The sequence below is a fragment of the Armigeres subalbatus genome, chromosome 3, assembly GCF_024139115.2.
Source record: "Armigeres subalbatus isolate Guangzhou_Male chromosome 3, GZ_Asu_2, whole genome shotgun sequence".
NCBI lineage: Eukaryota > Metazoa > Arthropoda > Insecta > Diptera > Culicidae > Armigeres > Armigeres subalbatus.
In genome coordinates this window covers 324,279,700-324,300,808 of record NC_085141.1, presented here as the reverse complement: position 1 = coordinate 324,300,808, position 21,109 = coordinate 324,279,700, and the positions used below count along the sequence as shown (strand labels likewise).

The following is a 21,109-nucleotide window of genomic DNA, read 5'->3' as shown; positions in this document are numbered from 1 at the left end:
GCGTTATGAATGTTATCGATACATTTATGTTACCAAAGTTCCTACTATTTGTTTATTTGAGACGCTGTTATGTTTTTAATCAGTCCGTCTATAATGACGTGCAATCAATTGTGTGAAGAAGTGACGACGAAAATCGTCATAACATTTGGCTGCACGACTATCGTCGTGGTACGCATGCGGTGCGAAGAAAACGAATAGGTGTTGCGTCGTGCAATGTTATGACGAAGACTAATTTTTTTTCGCTTTCTTCATGCGACGAGAATGACTATTGTCAGCCCTGGTTGATCAATTCGCTTGCCAGGTGATAAACTTAAATTTTAATGAATTAAATTAAATTCGATTAATGTTCATTTCATTTATTTAGCGTACTTCTAAACAGATAACATTGAATCAACAATTTGATGCCACAATACACGGTTCGAGGCCGTATCCATCCATCCTCGGATGCGCACCACGCTCGCTAAGTCGATCTGTACCTGGTCAGCTCACCTAGCTCGCTGCGCTCCACGCCTTCTTATACCTGCCGGATCGGAAGCGAACACCATCTTTGCAGGGTTTCTGTCCGGCATCATTACAACATGCCCTGCCCATCGTTCCCTTCCGGCTTTAGCTACCTCCTGGATGCTGGGTTCGCCGTGGAACTGGGCGACCTCGTGGTTCATCCTCCGCCTCCACACACCGTCTTCTTGCACACCGCCAAAGATGGTCTTATGCACCCGTCTCTCGAATACTTACGCTTACAAGTCTTCCTCGCGCATGGTTCAAGTTTCATGTCCGTAGAAGACTACCGGGCGTTTTGATTTGGCGCGGTGTCGAATCTTTTTTTGACCGCTGTTTCTTCTGGAACCCGTAGCAGGCAGGCAGGGTCTTCGTATTTTACGAGTAACATTCGATGAATGTTGGAAGGGGCAAAACTTAATGGAGCTCTACAGCTACCATGGGAAGGAAAGTGTTGAAAAATGCTTTGCCAAATCTAAACTTAACGTATCTTTAGTAAGTCCAAGTAAAGCTATGTATATTTGTTCTTCATAAAAAATTCAAAATATTGAAAATATTTATTCTAATGTAAAAAAACATATTATTTGAAGTCTACTAATCAAATTAGAAATAGGAACTTCAGACATTTTTCGTAAAGTATTCTCTACTCCTAAAACCAATGCACCAAACCGACACCCCACTGAAAGCACAACAACCGCGACGCCCAGCGTCGTAGTCATCCTAAACGCAGCGCGACGTTCGCGTTTCAGCGTCGCGCGCTCATCCAATCAAACTCTCCGGCTCGCTCTCCACCACCCAGTCTTCGTTCAACAAGTGTTGGAAACGGTTCGCCAAAAAAAGTTGTCCCTTAGTTGCTTATCTTGCGCGAACGATACCCTCCACATTTGCTTTCGATTTCGACGCATCAACAGAATGTTCGTCCGCGCGATTGTTGTGCATAAACAATGTTTGTTATTTAAAACAGAACTTTGACTTTTTCGGTGAGCTGAGTTTTTTACGGTTCTACACCCACGGTAGAATCGCGAAACACGTCGCGTGTTAAGTATTCATATTTTTGAGGCAGCTGTTTTGGCAACGTGCGCCGGTCAATTCCCGTACCGTTGAATATCGTGCGGCGTACAATTTCGTGATCTGTTTACGGATGGTGTATAAATTTAGATTCACACAAGCAAAACGGCGGAGAGCATTGGCCCTAAAGAGTTTGCCAACACAAGCCTCCTAGTGATTTTGGTTGACGAGAAACACAAAAATGTGATGTGCAAAAAAGACATGGAAATCGCGAAATAAAGTATTGTGGTTAGTGATAATGTAGAAATATACAAAAACCAAACCTATCTTTGGAAGCTGACTTATCGGTGAATTCAAATATTCCATCGCACCCCGAGCGATAAGTTACGTCTACTTATCTGTGGTTTAGTGTTCAAACAGGCAAACCACAATCAGTCGAAACGGCTGATAGCAGTACCATATCACATGTAGCTCTACTAATCCCTTCGATTGCAGTTGGCGCGACGCGAAGAGATTATTATTTGAAGAGAGCTGAGTCGAAGAACTGTGACTGTGACTGATGATTGCGGTGAGTTGATTGACCAATTTAATCCAATATAGTTATAGGAGGAAAAATGAGCAGTACACATATAAGCGCATCAACGTCGAACAAAAATGAATTAATTTATGAACCGTTAAAACGGAACGAAATGTACTTAAATTGGACACTTTTCGGACTACATGGAAGTTTACTTTCTAGCAAGGCTTACGTGAAATTTGTAGGAGATTGTATTGAATGTTTCTATACTGATATACGCGACATTGGAGCACATGGTTTTGGCTGCCCGCAGTTAGACTCAATGCCGAGTGCTATGCATATCTGAAAGCATATTCAGACCTCGAGCTTTATCAATTAATAAAGAGTATGCTTATGACCATTTGTTCAGCAAAGCATCATAATTGTCTAAGTAAAGTCACCAACTTGATTTGGATCCCTACATATGTATAACTTCCATCTATGGTATAGTGTGTATGTTTTAGATAGATACACGAGTAGTTATTTGTAAGCTGGATAATCAAGTTGGAGCAGGCATAACTGACCCAGGGATTAATATGTCGATTTCCATGGGCAAGTGGCCAACTGTTTTCCCAGCTGAAGCTACGCCGAAATCACAGGCATTCAAATATTTGTATAATGTCTAATAGTCAAGCCACATGGAATCCTTTGAAATCAGCAACATTGCACACCTAAACTTGTTTTGGAATGTGTTCAGTCACTCCAAACCTTGGGTTGTCGTAACAAAGAGAACCTGTATAGGGTTTCTGGTCATTGTGGCATTGAAGGCAACGAACAAGCCGATATGCTGGCTAGACCTGGTTCATCTCGACAATTCATTGGTCCCGAACCTTTTTGTGGTGTATCTGCGTGTTCTCTTAGAATGGAACTTGGGAACTTTCGAAAATAGAGGACATTTGGAAAAGCACTTCAATTGCGCGGCTTCATTACACCTAACGTATTTACTACTCGCTAAATTCTAGATCTATCAATAAACAAAATTATGTGCATATACAGGTATTATAACAGGTCCTTGCCCGAGCCGAATCACAGCTGTTAGGAAAATCTTCAAGATGATGTAGGGTAAAAGTTCCGATAGTCGTGGGTGTTCCTATAGTTGTGGTAGTACGGTTTGCAGGGAATCAACAAATTAAACGCAGTAACCCACATTACCAGTCAATAAGATGACCTGTCATAACACGATAGAGACAAAAAAAAACATTGGAGTTCCATTTAAACTGGTAAAGTATCTTTAAAATACTTTATTTTTTCTCTCCCTCACGCCAATAGTTGCGGTAGTGTTCCAATAGTTGCGAATCCCATATAAAACCTATGGGATTCGCAACTATAGGAACACGAATAACAAAATACCGCAACTATTGGAACGCTGCACCAATAATTGGAGGATTGCTTTCAGGTAACAAAAAAGGATTTTGGTACAATTATGGCACGCTCTGGATAAAATTGAAATAACGAGCTTTCGGATGCACTCTCAAGGTAAGGGAAATGAAATATAGATTAGAAGTAATCGAGAAATTAGTGTTGGGACGTGCTTAGTTCCTCCACTATTGGGTCTTTTACCCTATGTCGTTTCTGCGGAATACATGTAGAGGACTCGGAACATGACGTAATTGTCCGGCAATTTTTAGAAGGAGATTACAGCTCTTCAACAAGGGGCTGTTGAATCGAGTCGAGTTTATCCACAACACAGATAGAGAAAGTTGTTGAAATTTACACGAAAGTAATGCACATAAAGGGAATGCCAAAAAGAGCGTAAATTTAAATGATATTTTCGCCTGAATGTACGCAATTTCTATTGCATTATGCCACTTTTTATATGCTGTATGCTATAGAAACTGACGTAATGCTATAGAAATTGCATACATTTAGGGTGTACTTGTTGGAAAATATCCATGTACGACCAAAATAGTGTAGTTTTCCATGTCTTTATTTTTTACGCGCTTCTCAGTTTTCATTATTTTTTTCTGTGCACTCAGCAAACTGCACTTTCAAACATGAAAGGAAAGGCAAAGCCAAAGTTTACAATGAATTTTAATTTAAACTAACTGAACACTTCTAATGCATTGTGAACAGCATAACATCATCGTAAAAAGCAAGTTTGTTGAACACAATATAGGCCTCCGTACGATACTTGGTATCTTCCGAGTTCCTGAAGGTCAAATCCGCTCAATCAAATTTTGATCATAGATTAAATATTTTTTTCTTTAATTCCACAATCTGATTGTAATTTGATTGTAATTGAAATTGTTTTATAATCCAGAACAGCACTAAATCGGCTTATATTAAGTAGATGACAGCATTCCACTATATTAAACGGTGGAAAAATGAAGATGAATGCATTTGCTCACTGTAATTCGAAAAATCGCCTGCTTCTTCCAAAACCTTAACCTTAAACTCCTAGGCTCCCCCACCCCCTCGTGGCTACACCACTGATCACAATAGATGATTGGTTCCCAACCTTTGCGGGTTAACGACCCGCTTTACAAACAGCCAAGTGGCCCACGGCCCCCTGAATTTGTCATGAGATCAAGAACAAACATATGTTCTTAAATCATTTTATTTCAATATATTTCATTCTTCAGCAGTAATATTTGCTTTATGTGATATTTGTACTTGCTATTATGATACCAGTTTTGATATACGAGGTTGCATATCTGATAAAGCCAATAAAGTCCTCAATGTTAAATCTGTTTTTTTTTTTTGTTGCTTAGGACTTTATCTGTTGTTGTGTAATCTACTCTTGCATAGTTATCTAATATCTATATACATTAGGGTGTCCCAAAATTGGACCAAGTCTGGGATTTTGGGGGCTCAACCTTCAAATGAAAGCTTAGGGTAAAACAAAAGAAAAATTGTTCTACGACAACTCTGGGAAATGACGTTTAGGGGTGGCCCCGACGCGTTTTATGAAAAAAGTGCATTTTTTATAGGTAACATCGAAAATACCGGTATATCGGAAAGAAATTCGATGAAACCCATCCATTTTATATTATTTACATTTAACTTAGGGTCTATACTTTATGGTAAAACTTTGATACGGCATGTTTTAGGTCTATATATTTTTCACTGATGCTTTAAATGCCCAAAATGATGAATTTTTCTTAATATTTTTTATTAATGCATCCAAAACGGGTATCCATCATAATGCTTTCAAAACTAGATATACATAGAAAGATGGGGAATTTTATAACGAATATTTTGCTAAAAATAGCAACCTTCTATCTCTATCCGTTTAAAAGTTATTCACGATTTACTGCAGCTTGGAAAAAGACTTTTTGAAATTTCGGATCATAATACCTGGATCATGTTTAAGTAAAAAAACGCCTACTTTTCCATACCAACCAAATGAGCGCTTTAATAACCAATATAGTATTCATATGAGTTGCATAAAATTGATTTTAATACTTATTTGAGTGTTATAATGAAAACCCAACGATAGACCAGCAGTAACATGACTGACTACAAATTGTTCAGTTAGTCTGGGTGAGTGCTCAAATAGATTGATGAATATGGTTTCAAAACTACCCGTAGGTAGGTTCAGTTCGTGTCATGGTTTGTCGAGCTGTGCAATGTTTCTCGATAACATGGAAATTAGTTGTTTTGTGACCATCTTGATTTTTTGCAAGAACGATCATGTGAAGCAAATCCAACTAGATCATTTTGATATCGATTTGTCATATTTTACGCCATATTGAAGCTCATTTTACGCCATTGCAAAAAATAGTGTGTGCAACTAATTGCAAAACTCGATTTTATCAGCACTCGTAGTATTTATCTCATTCGGCAAGCCTCGTTACAACCATGCTGATTAAATCATCTTTTTGCAACTAGTTACACAAATTACTATTATCATTATTATTTTATAATGCATATTGAAATATTTGGCATCTACCATCTACGGAATCTCTGGAAATAAGAACAATCTACACTAATTACGAACTATTTTGCCTACCAATACTGAATACAATGATAAATTGATTGCATCGATAAATCGGGACCAAAATGATCCAGCCGGATTAACTTCACATGATCGTGCTGGTTAAAAAATCAAGATGGTCAGAAAACAATCAATTTCCATGTTATCTTGAAACATTGCACAGCTCACCAAACTATGAAACGATAGCTGAACCTACCTATGGGTAGTTTTGAAACCATATTCATCAACCTATTTGAGTACTCACCCAGACTAACTGAACAATTTGTAGTCAGTCATGTTACTGCTGGTCCATCGTTGGGTTTCCATTATATCACTCAAATAAGTATTAAAATCAATTTTATGCAACTCATATGAATGCTATATTGGTTATTAAAGCACTCATTTGGTTGGTATGGAAAAGTAGGCGTTTCTTTACTTAAACATGATCCAGGTATTATGATCCGAAATTTCAAAAAGTCTTTTTCTAAGCTGCAGTAAATCGTGAATAACTTTTAAACGGATAGAGATAGGAGGTTGCTATTTTTAGCAAAATATTCGTTATAAAATTCCCCACCTTTCTACATATGTATATCTAGTTTCGAAAGCATTATGATGGATACCCGTTTTGGATGCATTAATAAAAAAATATTAAGAAAAATTCATCATTTTTGGGCATTTAAAGCATCAGTGAAAAATATATAGATCTAAAACATGCGGTATCAAAGTTTTACCATAAAGTATAGACCCTAAGTTAAATGTAAAAAATATAAAATGGATGGGTTTCATCGAATTTCTTTCCGATATACCGGTATTTTCGATGTTACCTATAAAAATGCACTTTTTTCATAAAACGCGTCGGGGCCACCCCTAAACGTCATTTCCCAGAGTTGTCGTAGAACAATTTTTCTTTTGGTTTACCCTAAGCTTTCATTTGAAGGTTGAGCCCCCAAAATCCCAGACTTGGTCCAATTTTGGGACACCCTAATATACATAAAAATGAATTTCTGTCTGTCTGAACCTTACAGACTCGGAAACTACTGAACCAATCGGCGTAAAAATTTGTATGGTTTTTAGGGCCGGGGAAGGTTCTTAAGATTGTTCGAAACCTCTCACCGCTAATTTCTTCATAAATTGAGATCTAATCATAGAATAAATCAATTTTATGCAAAACAAAGTTCGTCGGGTCTGCTAATGTAGAATAAAAAAACTGTAATCAACGGCAATTAGCATCTAGAAAGCTTAGAACACTACTTTGGGATAGGTTTCGAATAATGCACACCAAAACTGGCAAAAAAAAAATTACCAAATAATTGGGTCCTAAAATGAAGAATCGATATTCGATTCTCTTTCAGGGATCGATGAAGTTAATCACCCTGAACGCGTCAGTTTTTCTTCCGATTCAAAAGTCTAAAAGAACATTGTTTAATTTGAAATTTAAAAAATAGACGGAGAATACTTCCTCGACCTTTTCATTCTTGTTACGGTCTAGACGTACGGAAAAATATGATTCAAACGCACTAGCAAAACACCACAGGGCAGTTGACTCAACCTTTGGCAGTTAATATATGGACCTGACTTTTTGGGCTAATAGTTCATTCGTTCTGATAGGTTGCCTTTACAGCAACAGACGTTGCTTAGCCCAAAAAATGTCTTAAAAAGTTTCAAACAAAAAAACATCATTTTCACTGACTTAGATTATTATCAGAATTTATATAACATCGATTCATGTATTCTTTCTTGACCACTATCGTTTGCAACTATAAACGATGTAGGGCTTTAGGACCCAATTCACGAGACGATGGACCATTCCACATGTCCAAATAATCATTCTGAATTTCATCTGAAAAGCTAACCAATATAAACGATTTTTTTTTAAGTTTTATTTGTGTGTAATGTAAACGAAAATGAATTGCGAACTAATGAAGCATTTTCTTGAACAAGCTAAGAAAAAAAAATATCAAACATCAAACTATTGCTCCCGTGAGTCAAGATGAGCCCTGAGCACCAATTTGAGATCTGCATCTAATTTACTTGATCATTCCTCAATCAAACTGCACAGTTTATCAAATATTGTAATATTTTCGACATTAACTTTGCGTCGCAGTTTTTTCACCATTGCCGCGAAGGCTTGCTAATTGTCTTTAACAGCAGGGTTATTCTATGATTATTGAAATGTCACTTTTAAGTTTAATTTCAATTTCATTCTCCAAACGAGACAGATCCTGAATTGAATCAAATTGGCTTGCATTAACTGTAACTTCAAGTTCAGCGTTTTTATTTGGTCAAAAATGTCTGTTAGGTAAGTGCGAATTGTCTGCATCCTTCCTCATTAAGGCTACCTTACACCTCGGGAAAATTTTCCGCCGGATTTTGGTCCCCGTGTATTTTAAATGGGGCCGGGATTTTGATTTTCCGTGCTCAAATCCCGAAAACATCGCATATGTAAAAACACATGGGGAAAAATTCCGCGGACCAAACTCCCGAGGTGTAAGGTGGCCTTTAAGGGTATGTCTCATTTGGAGAATTAAACTGAAACGTCACTTTTAGGTTTACTTTCAGATTAATTCTCCAAGAGAGACAGACCCTCAGTCCTGAAATTTCACAACGAGTTTGTTTATTTACCCGACGTTTCAACACGAAACGTTTTCATGACAGTTAAACCACCAAAAATATGTTTTTTTTGCAAAGGTTTCACGGCCCCTTGGTTTGGTCTCGCGCCCCACAGTAGATCGCGGATTACTGGTTGGGAAACACTGCAATAGATCTAACAAATGGTCGCAGTGATTGAAATACCCAACAGGGAAAAATGTGTGAGCACAAAATCGGACATTTACCCTAAGTATGACTTTTTTGGATTTTTAATGCTTGTTACGCTTAAACTCTCACTCTATTTGTGTACATTAGAATTTTCTTTTAATGGCGCTAAGCTCAGAAACTGTTTAAAGAAGAAATGTTTAATGATATATAAATACATTCCTGATCTATTAGACTACCAGCTCCGATTCGTTTAAAGATAGTGATAACGATAACAATAGACCATTTTATCAGCCATCCACTTCTACGGACTAAAATTATAAAATTCATATGTGAATCTTTGCATGTAGAACCCTTCAGAAATGTAAGAAAACTAACATACTAAAAGAACAACATTGGCTCCGGGTTCTAGCGAGGGCAAAATTTTCGACAAGTCATGGCTAGATCCGGAGCGAAGAACGAGGAGAAAACGAAAATAAAAGAGGAAGAAGCACGACTTTGGGACGGTAAGGGATTGCAAGTTGGAACGTGAAGCAAAACGGTTGTGTATTCGCGAGCCTCCTCCTTTTTGGAACGTAAGCGCTCTTTTGCTCTTTTTTGAAAAAGAAACGTAAAGTAGAACCACAGACAAACAGACATAACACTCGTCAAATTTCCATCGTTCACTGATTTACTGGTCAATTCAAATAATCATTAGTTGGCCAAAGGATCACTCGTGGCGCGAGCATCGTTAATGCTCGAGTTTGACGTTTGCTCACTACCGCCATCTGGTTCGTGATTTGCCTAACTAACTGAAATCAACAGATGTCGTTAGTGTTTGAACGACGATGAATTTGAAGAGTAAATGTTCAATGTGTTATGTTTGTTTGTCTGTGGTAGAACTGTTTAATTAGGATCCGGTGAATAACTCCGGCTCGATCGGCCGTTCTGGATAGTACCAGGGTTTTGGTGTACCCAACTCCGCCGAACCGCTAGCTCGAAAAATCTTCGTTAAGCACGTGCAACTGCGGCCGACAGAACCAATCGGATCAGGCCCCCGCTCTGCCGAATCCGCCGCTCCACGAGGTCCGTATACTCCCCACCACGCGGAATTTTGTTCCAGTGCTGCACATCCAAGAAAAGCGAGCCCCACCGTGTGTCCTTTCCGCGGTACCCCGTGCTTGTCCGTCACTGAGTCCAACCTATTCAGACCAAATCCGAGCCAATACAGCGTGGGGTGGCAGACCCGCTTCCTCGGATTCCCCCTAGGCCACGCCAGCCAGTGAGCTGAACCGTGTCTTTTCCACGGTCCATCGTTCTCGTTCGTCAACGCGTCCAACCGACGGAGTCCCAATTCTGGAGAATATCGCGTGGGGTGGCATACCCCGCCAGAAAGTCGACAGCGCTACTGATTACCCTCGAGAACTTCGCAGCCAAGCCCAATCTTAATAGAACCAGTCTGGTTACGGCGCCCTGTTCCCTTGGATCATACCACTACCAGCTCAGGTCGAAACCGAAATTCGCCGTGTCAGAAACCAGTACCCCAGCCGACCCTGTTGGTGGCCCCAGCGCGAATAGAAGACCTTGACCCCAACAACCGATCGAGATTATTCCAGGTATGTACGGACACCTTCCCGTACCTCCGTCCCGTGCCATAAGTTCTACATGCCACTATGAGCTCCAACCTACCGATCGGCCGAAACTATACAATTAACCAAAACTAACCCGTAGCATATAAGAACACAAACAAACTAAAATTAACATGAACTTAAAAAAAAACAAAAATGTACTTCACGCTTTTCTCAATTGGTCAAAAGAGTCCATGACTGTCCGTTGGTCCATAAAGATCTTCCTCTGTCCGCTTCGTTGTGTTTAAGTGTGTCCCTTCGAGCCGGTTAAACCGTCGACCCTGAGAATTAGAGGTGAGCTAGTTTGGGGCGTGAGGACGTCTACTGCCAAGACGTGTGGACGTCACAGACAGTTACAATAGACTGAAACATTTTAAGATAAATTACAATAATGCCAATGAAGATTTAAAAAAAAATAATTAAAATTAAACTAATATAAAAAAAAAATATTTAGAAGCGTTAGAAAATATATAAAAATTTATAAAAAGAAGAAGTGTGACGAGGAGAGGGTGGTTAAAATAACTAATTTTTGTAGGTGATGATGATGATACTACCATCTATTGTAGCAAGGCACCTGCCGATAGCACTGGCCATATCTGAGAAATGATTTGATCATGATTAAACTTCTTCTTCTTCTTCTTATTGGCATTACATCCCCACACTGGGACAGAGCCGCCTCGCAGCTTAGTGTTCATTAAGGTGATTATACAATCAAGCCATGTGGTGAATTTCAAATTCACCACACGGTTTTCTACTCCTATTATCAAAAGTTCAAATCTAGCGTAATAATTTTCGTACAATGCTGAAATTAAAGTCGATTGTTTAGCATGAGTAAACAAACGATCTACGGATGTTTCATCCCCATGGGCGTTGTGGTTCTCTCAATTCGTGCTCTTGAAAAATCACTAGAAAAAGCACGTGGTTTCCAAGATGGCCGATTTGTGGCTTTGTTGTATAACCACCTTAAGCACTTCCACAGTTATTAACTGCGAGGTTTCTAAGCCAGGTTACCATTTTTGCATTCGTATATCATGAGGCTAACACGATGATACTTTTATGCCCAGGGAAGTCGAGACAATTTACAATCCGAAAATTACCTTGACCGGCACCGGGAATCGAACCCAGCCACCATCAGCATGGTCTTGCTTTGTAGCCGCGCGTTTGTATTTCATCATTCTCCTGTAAAATGAGAGGGGTGGTTCCATGAGCAGAGACACTTATGCGAATCCACGGGATGAATACTGTGTAGAGAATATCCTTCCAGAAGAAAGTTCGTACATACAATAATATAATCAAGCCCTCATTTCCCAGATTGACCCAATAGATGGGGAGAAGAGCCCGCCCTTTATCCACGAAATGTTAAAAATAGGAAGTTGGCGATTCCACTTTTCCTATCCAAATCGCTTCAATCGGGTGCCCTGATGGTTTTTTTTATTATATAATCATATAGTTTAAATAAAAATTGGTAAATGTATACAATGGAATTCTCTCACCAAATTTGTCCGTTTGTCCTGGATGAGCGAGATCCTTTCTTCAAATTTAGGGAACACATCTTGGAATGTGCTTCTTTTTGGTAGAAGATTGATAAATTGAATTTTTGAATCCTCCTATTAACTCAATTGACTTGCTGCCCATGCTATCCGGTTCATGACTCCAATTAAATTTAATTGATTGTAAGTTTGTCGACACTAAACTTTGTTGCTTGCATTTCTAAGATTCTACGCTTCTACTTGGAGCTTTGTAAAAGTTTTAGTATCTTCGGAAACGAAATTCTCCTAGCAAAAAAAAGGGACAGCTGTTTCCATTCCGTGGGAAGTAATTGTTCAGCGTTTGTTGTACTATGGAAGACTGCAAGCCTCAGCTGCAATCCATTCAAAGATATAGTTTGCGCATGGCCTTCGACGACGCATCGGTATCCGGATGCTTTTGATGACGCTCTTCTAAGACGAGATTACGCTGACTTCAGTGAGTTTTGGTTGAGTTGTCGAACGTTTTATTCAGGATGTTAATTGAATTTTGTTCTGATGGGACTTAAAGTAAGACATGAGCCGAAATTGGAAATTTGACGATGGAAAAATTTTTGACGCGGAAACAAATCGACATCACTTGAGCGCGACTTACTTTGATCCTATCCCATTAAAATGTCATACTTTATTTTCTATTTTGTTCCAAAAATCTATACCGTTACTTAACTGCGATGCGACTAGAAAACAACCAGTTTTTTTTAAAAATAACTAATTTTTGTAGGATGTACAAAAATAATATTTCTTTTATTAGTTCCGTAAGCCCAATATCGAATATTATCAAAGTAGTAAGATTTGCTTGACTAGAAAACTTTTGAAAATGTTCAGGAATTTTTGGATAATTCATTCATTTTTCTTTTATTTTTGAACCTACGCACTGCTACTACCTACATCTATTCGGGCTGATAAAATTAACCTTTGAAATTCGTCGATTGATGGTTGAAATCACTATTAGAGCTATTCCGATTTCCGAATATCTATATGCATAAAAATGAATTTCTGTCTATCTGAACCTTATATACTCCAAAACTACAGAACCGATCGGCGTGAAAATAAATCAAGAAATCATCAAGAAATAATCAGAGAATAAATCAATTTTGGACGATACGAATCTCTGAATCTGGATCTGGACTCTCTGTGGTGTCGATGGTCTGACTAGAACCACTACTGGACCTTATTAGGGCAATAGAATCCAACTCTGAAGTGAGATGGGACGGTCAGAATCGATATCTAACTTAAACGAATCAAGAGAATTATTAAATTAATAAGTTGGGTTTGGGTGAGGTTAAAAGTTAAACATTATTGTTTGTAACTAGCTTTGGAGGCCATTGAGAAAGATTAATTGAAATGAAGAAAAAAAAATCTTGTTATCTAGATTTCGGAGCCTTCCCTTCCCTAGCCTAGTGCCTTTCCCACCAATTTATACTACAGTCACCTCTCCACATCTCGATAGTAAAGGGACCATCGAGATAGGGAGAGATCGAGGAATGGAAGGAAAATTGAAATGGGTACTAGATCCAAAAAAGTTCGTTGCTATGAAAAACGACAACAAAACAAATGTCGTTTCCTGTTGTTGATATGTTTGTTATTGTCTGAAGATGTTCTAGTAGCCTACAAATTTGAACATCGACATAAGGAGAGTGAATCCTGAACAAAATATGATCAAAACACATCGAGATAAAGGGATATCGAGATAGGGAGGTTATCGAGATATAGAAAGCTCAATTGTATGTAGATTGAAGGGACTGAAACCATCGACATAGGGAGAGATATCGAGATGTAGAACATCGAGATGTAAAGAGTCGACTGTAATGCCTTGATTTCTTCAATTGGTGAATTTAGGTGTGCTTGGAATGCTTGCATCAGATAAGTTTTTAATTTGGCTATAAATATTCTAGAGTTTCTTATCTTCATGAGGTTTCTAACTTTAACAAGTATAGACCATCTGCAACAATATTTAAAACCATCTTGTCGCAAAAGCTCCACTATTTATCTTCAAGAATAAACTCTATATGAAGTCATCGAAAACGAAACTACCTCAACTATAATAACTTGAGATGACACGTAGTCTGAATAACGTACATATTTATTACTTACGGTAGAAAATTAAAAAAAGCTGGTAGCCTTATGTTACGATTAACGAAAAAAAGATTAAAACGTCACGTTGATTCACAATGGTAGTATTCAGATTTAGGTAAATGGATTTCAGATAATCAAAGTTTAAATTTCTTGAATTGTATATGAAAAAAAAACACCTAAATAAAGTTAAACAAAAACTTGGCTCGGTAAGCTTCAAAACTGGTATTAAGTACGCAGCTAATCATCGTGAGCTGAAAATACAGCGATCAAAATGCGTGGAACACAATCAACTGAGCTATCAAGAAGATCAAACCGGCTCTACAGCGGAAATGTTGCTAGGATCTAAGAACGATCTATCGTAAACGTTTCTATAGCGGGATGTTCTACCGCATGCAATCTCTGCGTGGGGCTTATTGGAGCGCAATGGCTGACAGTCTCGCGTAAACTAAGTTCAGCGCTGAATGACTTACGTACCGACTACGGAACAATTTGGGAGTAAAACAGACAGGGGTCCCGTTTGAGTTAAATCGTCACAAATTTGGCACTCTACCAAGTTTCAAGTTTTGGCACTTCAAGCTAGTTTCAAATTATGAGTACGACATGTTTTACTACATTCAAATAATGGAAACTATTTCTCGAGGATCTCAAACTTAGCCTGTTCAAAGATTGTGTACTGGTTAAATTTATAATTTATCTTGAAATTCGATTTTTTTAGAGTTTTTTTGTGGGGTTCTGATTCCATATGATGTACATACATTTTTTCCATTGAAATTTTGAAAAGTTTATATTGTTTACCTCCGAAGACGCCATCATATTAGGAACCGATGGCGCACCATTTGGGTGTCTTGTTGATAGTTGGATGGCAACTTTATGTTTCAAATTTAGTATTTTTTTCGTTTATTAGTTTTTAGAAATATAAAAATTCAGAGTAGCCCCAGGAGTCAAAAGAAGCCCCGCACGACGGTAAGTGGTTTTGGTCCCCAATATTACAACGTATTACATGTAAAAATGGCGAGATTCCTTAGGGTGGTGGTGGAATGCATCACAGAAAGGAAAGGAACTGGAAGCCTAATGAGCCACAGATTGCTTCCCATTGCTAGGGAACTATTCGTCGGGTTCGAATACGATCAAATGTCCTACAGATGCAAAAAACTATCTAAATGGATCCCTGAAGAGTTGCAAATGGATCGAGATGCGGTGCAAAATCCTCCAGAAGCTATTCATGAGATCATCACAGTAACTCAGAGAATATGTTTAATATGACATAATTGGTTTCTAACAGTCGATATCGAATAACAGAACACCGTCTCATCACAGACAAACAGACATAACACATTGAACATTTGCTCATCATATACATCGTCGTTGAAACACTAACGACATCTGTTGATTTCAGTTGGTTGGGCAAATCACGAACCAGATGGCGGTAGTGAGCAAATGTCAAACTCGAGCAAATCCGATGCGCGCGCCACGAGTGATCGATTGGCCAACTAATGATTATTTGAATCGACCAGTAAATCAGTGAACGATGGAAATTTGACGAGTGTTATGTCTGTTTGTCTGTGGTATCATGAAGAGTCTACTTTAATGAAAGTGATATGATGGAGTTACGAAACAGTTAACCTACAGTTTGTCTGTGCCTAACCATGTCTTAGTTGAGCTTCATATGCACCAAAGCTATCACGCTTTTGTAAAAAGCACAAAACCCCTTTTTTACTGTTCCTTTGATAGGAATTTTAAATCAATCAAACTCTAGGAACGCATATATTATATGGTCCATGAGGCGCTAGGAGGTCAGGTTGATGCCTTTCACCAGTGCAGAAAATTAATTGTTCATTAAATTGTGGTTGATGTGTGGTCACATGTCAATTATTATTTTTACGATGAATTCCATAACCACGGTAATTTCTCCCATTTGTGGAAATCGAACGTGAGTATCTCACGTGAGATGTTTACCACTCGAATGAAAAAAAAAGTTTCAATTTCGCCAATAACACATTTGCTGAGGTATCGATCAGTGACGCAAATATCTTCTCCATTGTTGACGATTATTATTTCTGTTTGAAAGGGAAGACTAAAAAGAAGATGAGTATGCGAAAGTACCCAAACACATGTCGAAGACGCGAAGCGCACGAAACAAGAACGTGCCATACCACACCGCTCACATAAATTGTCGACCACGCATATCTACACGAAGGAGGATGACGACGGCAGACAGATGACCGCAAATCGGTCGAAATTGCTCCAAAATATGCGAGAAAGCCATTGTTGGGGCGTGTGTGATGCCGAGCGTGGGGTGTTGCCTCGTGAATTGCTTTTTAATAGCCTCAATTAATGAGCTTATCGGATCAGGTGCCATTAGAGTCATTACGGTTCCGATTCGAGACGATAATCGCATGTGGAATTGGAGGGGCCTATACGGGAAAAAACCCCCGCCTTGAACTTGTGGCAAGGTTTCGGTTATTTTGGCCAATCCATTCTTTGTGCGACATGACAAGGGCGACAAGCGATAGGCGTTTGGGCTTTCAAGTGCAAGTTATTTGTACGGAAAGGCTTTAGTTTCACTCAATATTGGGAAACCGTCGACTGTAGACGGCCTAAAATGCACGGATAATAAAAATTGCATCCAAGATCTCAGAGCAATGAACTCTAAAAATTTCGAACTCTTGAAATTAGTACCTTAAGAATATTATACCATTTGATTCTTTCAGAAAATCAAGATGCAAATCCGTCAGTCTGTTACAAGTAAGCCAAATTGTCTCCATTCTTTTTGGTCCTCAAGTTGCACGTCGCCAATCACGCAGGTTTGGTTATTATACGGACAAGAATTTCTAAATGGTTACAAAATGAAGTCGTAGCACGAAAAACGCTATGTCACGTGTAAGCGAATTATTCGCAGCTGCTTCAATTAACATTCAATACTGATCAAAGGGCGCAATGCAAAATTGAAGTCAGCAGCAGGCACAATACTAATTGACCGATCAGTTTCCATATCGATAAGGTAAGGTAGGTATCGGTTGCCAGTTGTAATATCCGACATAGGGATGGACAACTCATGGCTATGCACAACACCTTGGCGCACGTTCCCCTCAGCCGGCTGATGCTCGTAGGACACCCAGCTGATGGTGCGCAGATTGAATTTTTAATTTTATTTTGTATTCCGAGCTACCAGCGCTGACAGTCAAAGGTGTCGAAGATGTATCGCGAAAGATGACACAATTTTTTCTGCTACCTTGCAAAACTGAAAAAAAAAACATATTAAGTAAGGCTGTATTGTTGGCCTGGATCGATAATATCAAGAGAATGTGTGGAATGTATTACACTGGGGTCGCTTTTAACGCGTATACATTTTATCAATTTCTCGGTTTACCTCTTTTTCCATAGTAGAAGCATAAGTACTAGAACGCTAATGGCGCTGTAGTCATTTAAATTATTTTGCCAAATTACGCTTCAGCAAGCTTCAATTGACCTATTGGACATAATTTATGCATCATGTTGTAATGTTTAAAATACCAGCAGCTGCCATTATCAGTTTAACCTCTGATTTACTTTGAAATGACCAACCCACATTTGATATAGAACTGGAATTTAAACCCCTCCAACAGTTTGGTAACATGTAAATGGGAAAGAGCCGTTTTGCCAAAACTCATTCGGCTCAAAGGCCACTAGGCCTAACGTTGTTTGGCCGTAGTGGACACACGACCGATAAAGTCGTTCGGCTGAACTGGTCATATGACTTTCATTTCTAGACCAACATTTGAAAAGGGCGTAACAGCCAAAATTTATTCCTCCTGATTCTTCGTCTACATATATTGTTATATATGTGGACAAAGAACCAGAAGGAATAAATTTTGTCTGTTACGCCCTTTTCAAATGTTGTTCTAGATTTCTCACTTCTCACCCACCATTTCTCAAATATCTCTTCTTACTGTGAGAATTGAGAAGTGAGAAATCAGGAGTGAGAAGTTGAACGTCTCACTTCTCATGCTATATTTTTTACTTGCCATTTCTTACTTTTCACAGTGTGAAATCGGAAGATGAAGGAGGAGTGAGAAACGAGATGCCTCACTTGTCACTGTGGAAAGTGAAAAATGTGAAACGAAAAGTTAAAAATTGGAAGCGAGTAATGAGAAGTAAGAGTAGAAGTAAGAGTAAGTGAGAAGTGCGACGTCTCACTTCTCACTAGTCATTTCTAATTTCTCACCATCTTTTTTTACATTTCACATTTCTTTTTTTTTGCAATGAGAAGTGAGAAGTGAGAAATTACAAGTAAGAAATGTGAAATGAAAAGTTAGACCTCACTTACCATTTCTCACTTTTCACTGAAAAAAATGTGAAGTGAGAAATTTGAAATAAGAAGTGAGAAATTAAAAATAAGAAGTGAATAACTCAAATCGAAGTGTGAATCTTATTGTCTAACGTCCTGGTTGTAAAATGTTTTAGTGGTCTCAAGACATGCAAAAAGAATCAAGCGATGATCTTGGGTTATTTAACAGGCAGTATATCGACTGGCAGATTTTTGCACAATGTACTGTACCACTTTTATAGAGGTATTTCCCTTATCGTGACATACACACAATAACACCGTTGCATAAACGCTTGACTAGATTGTTCCGGCATAATTGATTGGAAGAAATTGTAATTACCATGCATGTATGAACAATCATTCACTTACGCTGCAAACTGCGTCACCCACCCGCATAACTAAACGATAATTGATGCTACTCAACTGGAGTTGTCGTATGTTCAAATTATTATTGCTATTCCCAATGAAGGTAAAAACCTTAATGAATAAATTTCATGCGTCTTTATTCTTGGTCGGGCGGCAAAATGTTAATCACTAGCGTCACGTCGTCGTACATCTTCACTGTTAAATATGGTGTTTTCTGTTTTGGGGCCAATAACGCATCGATGAAGTGGCGCCTTGGCCTCACTAACAGCTCCAACGGACGATCCTCACGGTCTCCCGACAGACTGGTGCTGGTCGAGTTATAATACACACGACGAGTCTTCTCGATTTCGTAAACAAACAAGTTCCCCTTCTTCCTTTTTACTCGATTCTGCGATCAGTGGGTGCTCGGAGGGATCACGTCCACAAAAAAATTCGCTTTTATCGCGGAGGTTGTAAAAATTGAAATTCCAATCTGGTAGGACGGAGTCGTTGGCTTCAGGCTTAGAAACCGCACCGCAAAGGTCACCGCGCGGTGTGGTGGCCAACGAAAATGACGACTAGACAATGCAGACAAAGCTGCACTGCTACTACAGCTTATCGATATTCTGGAGGAGGTGTGTTTGGGTTGAAAAATCGGTGAGTTGAATTTGTGATAAGACGCACGCAGCGCAATCTACCATTTTCGGATCGAAAGTTGAGCACGTTGCCTTGAAATATAAGAATAGTTCGATGACCAAATCGTTGAACGATGAGCCGAACGATGTCATACTTGTTGCGACGTTGCACAAAATATGATAAACATGTTTGACGACACATTGTAGCCAGAGCGCCGAAAAAGTCGTTTGTTTCGTAGAATTAGTTTTTCAAGATTTTTGCATACGCGTGGCGTTTTGTTTGATTTAGATGAAAGGTTATTCAAGAAACTAAAAAATCCTTCGTTTATACCAACGAAATTTGAGATTTCGATATAATAAAAAGGTTTTTCATTCACAGCTCCTATATTCATAATATCAAAAACAAAGGAATGAAAATCAATTGGGTTAGTTTGCAAATTGGTTCTTCGATCATTATTTTTATTTTTGGTATAATGAATTATTATTAGAATTTGGGCTTTTGGAAAAATATATTTTTGATGTAGAGTGAGATCCCCCAGCGCCGGACATTTCCCAATACCAGACACTTCTCAAAACGACACTTGTAGAGGTCCTTCTACCATCTTATGTAGTATAAAAGAAAGCTATTGAAAACTTTCTGTATCCGGTAGCTGTTTTCGGGGGCCGGACAATGAGATAGCCATTCGTTACACCTTTTTTTGTTAAACTTACTTCAATTAAATTGTTTCATCTAGCTAAGAGTGAAATCAGGAGTGATTCAGTTTGATTCTACATTTTCAACCACTTTTCTAGTTTGCATCTGGAGCAAAATAGAACAAACTCGCTGGTTCCCCCAGCAGTGTTTTATTCATTTTTTTCAAATTTTCAATTAATTGAAATCATTATATTACTGGCAAGAAAGGCGCCGGAATTGCAAAGTGGATTGATCCGTAGATAAAATGACGCATCCATACACCAAAACAATTGAAACATATTTGAATCTCGTGATTCAATCGTGGTTCAAATCTGCAGAAAATAGAACGGAGCGTTATACCAGTTTTATTTTTTTGACAGTTGACTGGTATAAAAACTGAATCTAGAACAGCTGCTGGGAAATTCAATGTTTCAGATTCATATTCAAACTGACAGCCCCGAACGATTTGAATCACTGCTGATTTTACTCTAAGGGTGAAATCAGGAGTGATTCAGTTTGATTCTAAATTTTCGACCACTATTCTAGTTTGAATCTGGAGCAAAATAGAACAAACTCGCTGGTTTCCCCAGCAGTGTTCTATTCATATTTTTTAAATTTTCAATTAATTGAAATCATTATGTTACTGCCAAGAAAGGCGCCGGAATTGCAAAGTGGATTGATCCGCAGATAAAATGACGCATCCATACACCAAAACAATTGAAAAATATTTGAATCTCGTGATTCAATCGTGGTTCAAATCTGCAGAAAATAGAACGGAGCGTTATACCAGTTTTATTTTTTTGACAGTTGACTGGTATAAAAACTGAATCTAGAACAGCTGCTGGGAAATTCAATGTTTCAGATTCATATTCAAACTGACAGCCCCGAACGATTTGAATCACTGCTGATTTTACTCTAAGGTATCGGATAGCCACAGAAACAAACAGAAACGAAAATTGTTGAACAAGGTGGATATTTGGATGGAGGCGGGTGTAAGAAAATTAGCTGGAGAATCAAATAAGCTCTACTTGCACATTTCAATATCTACAGCTTAAAACAAGTGAAAAATATTACTATTCTATGATGATGTCTTTACTTATGTAACAGGAATTTGGTGTTCGGTCGAAAAATGAACACGTTTTTAGACTATGTATTTTGATGAAAAATTTTGGAAAAACAAATCACGGTTCAGAAAAGTGTCCCCAAGTA

At 38.5% G+C, this 21,109-nt stretch overlaps 1 protein-coding gene across 4 annotated transcripts in view; it reads left to right on the top strand.

Annotated features, from left to right (window-relative positions):
* The window catches only part of LOC134225506 (uncharacterized), a 161,929-nt gene that overhangs the window by 52,008 nt on the left and 88,812 nt on the right, over positions 1-21,109 (top strand). For 2 of the 4 annotated variants that reach the window (XM_062705666.1, XM_062705661.1), the window contains exon 1: positions 1,315-2,074. The exons of the other annotated variants lie outside the window; for them this stretch is intronic. In XM_062705666.1, coding sequence (XP_062561650.1) covers positions 2,066-2,074 — 9 coding nt within the window. In that variant the 5' untranslated portion in view covers positions 1,315-2,065. Of the gene's footprint in view, positions 1-1,314; positions 2,075-21,109 lie in introns of those variants that run through there. 4 annotated transcript variants of the gene reach the window in all.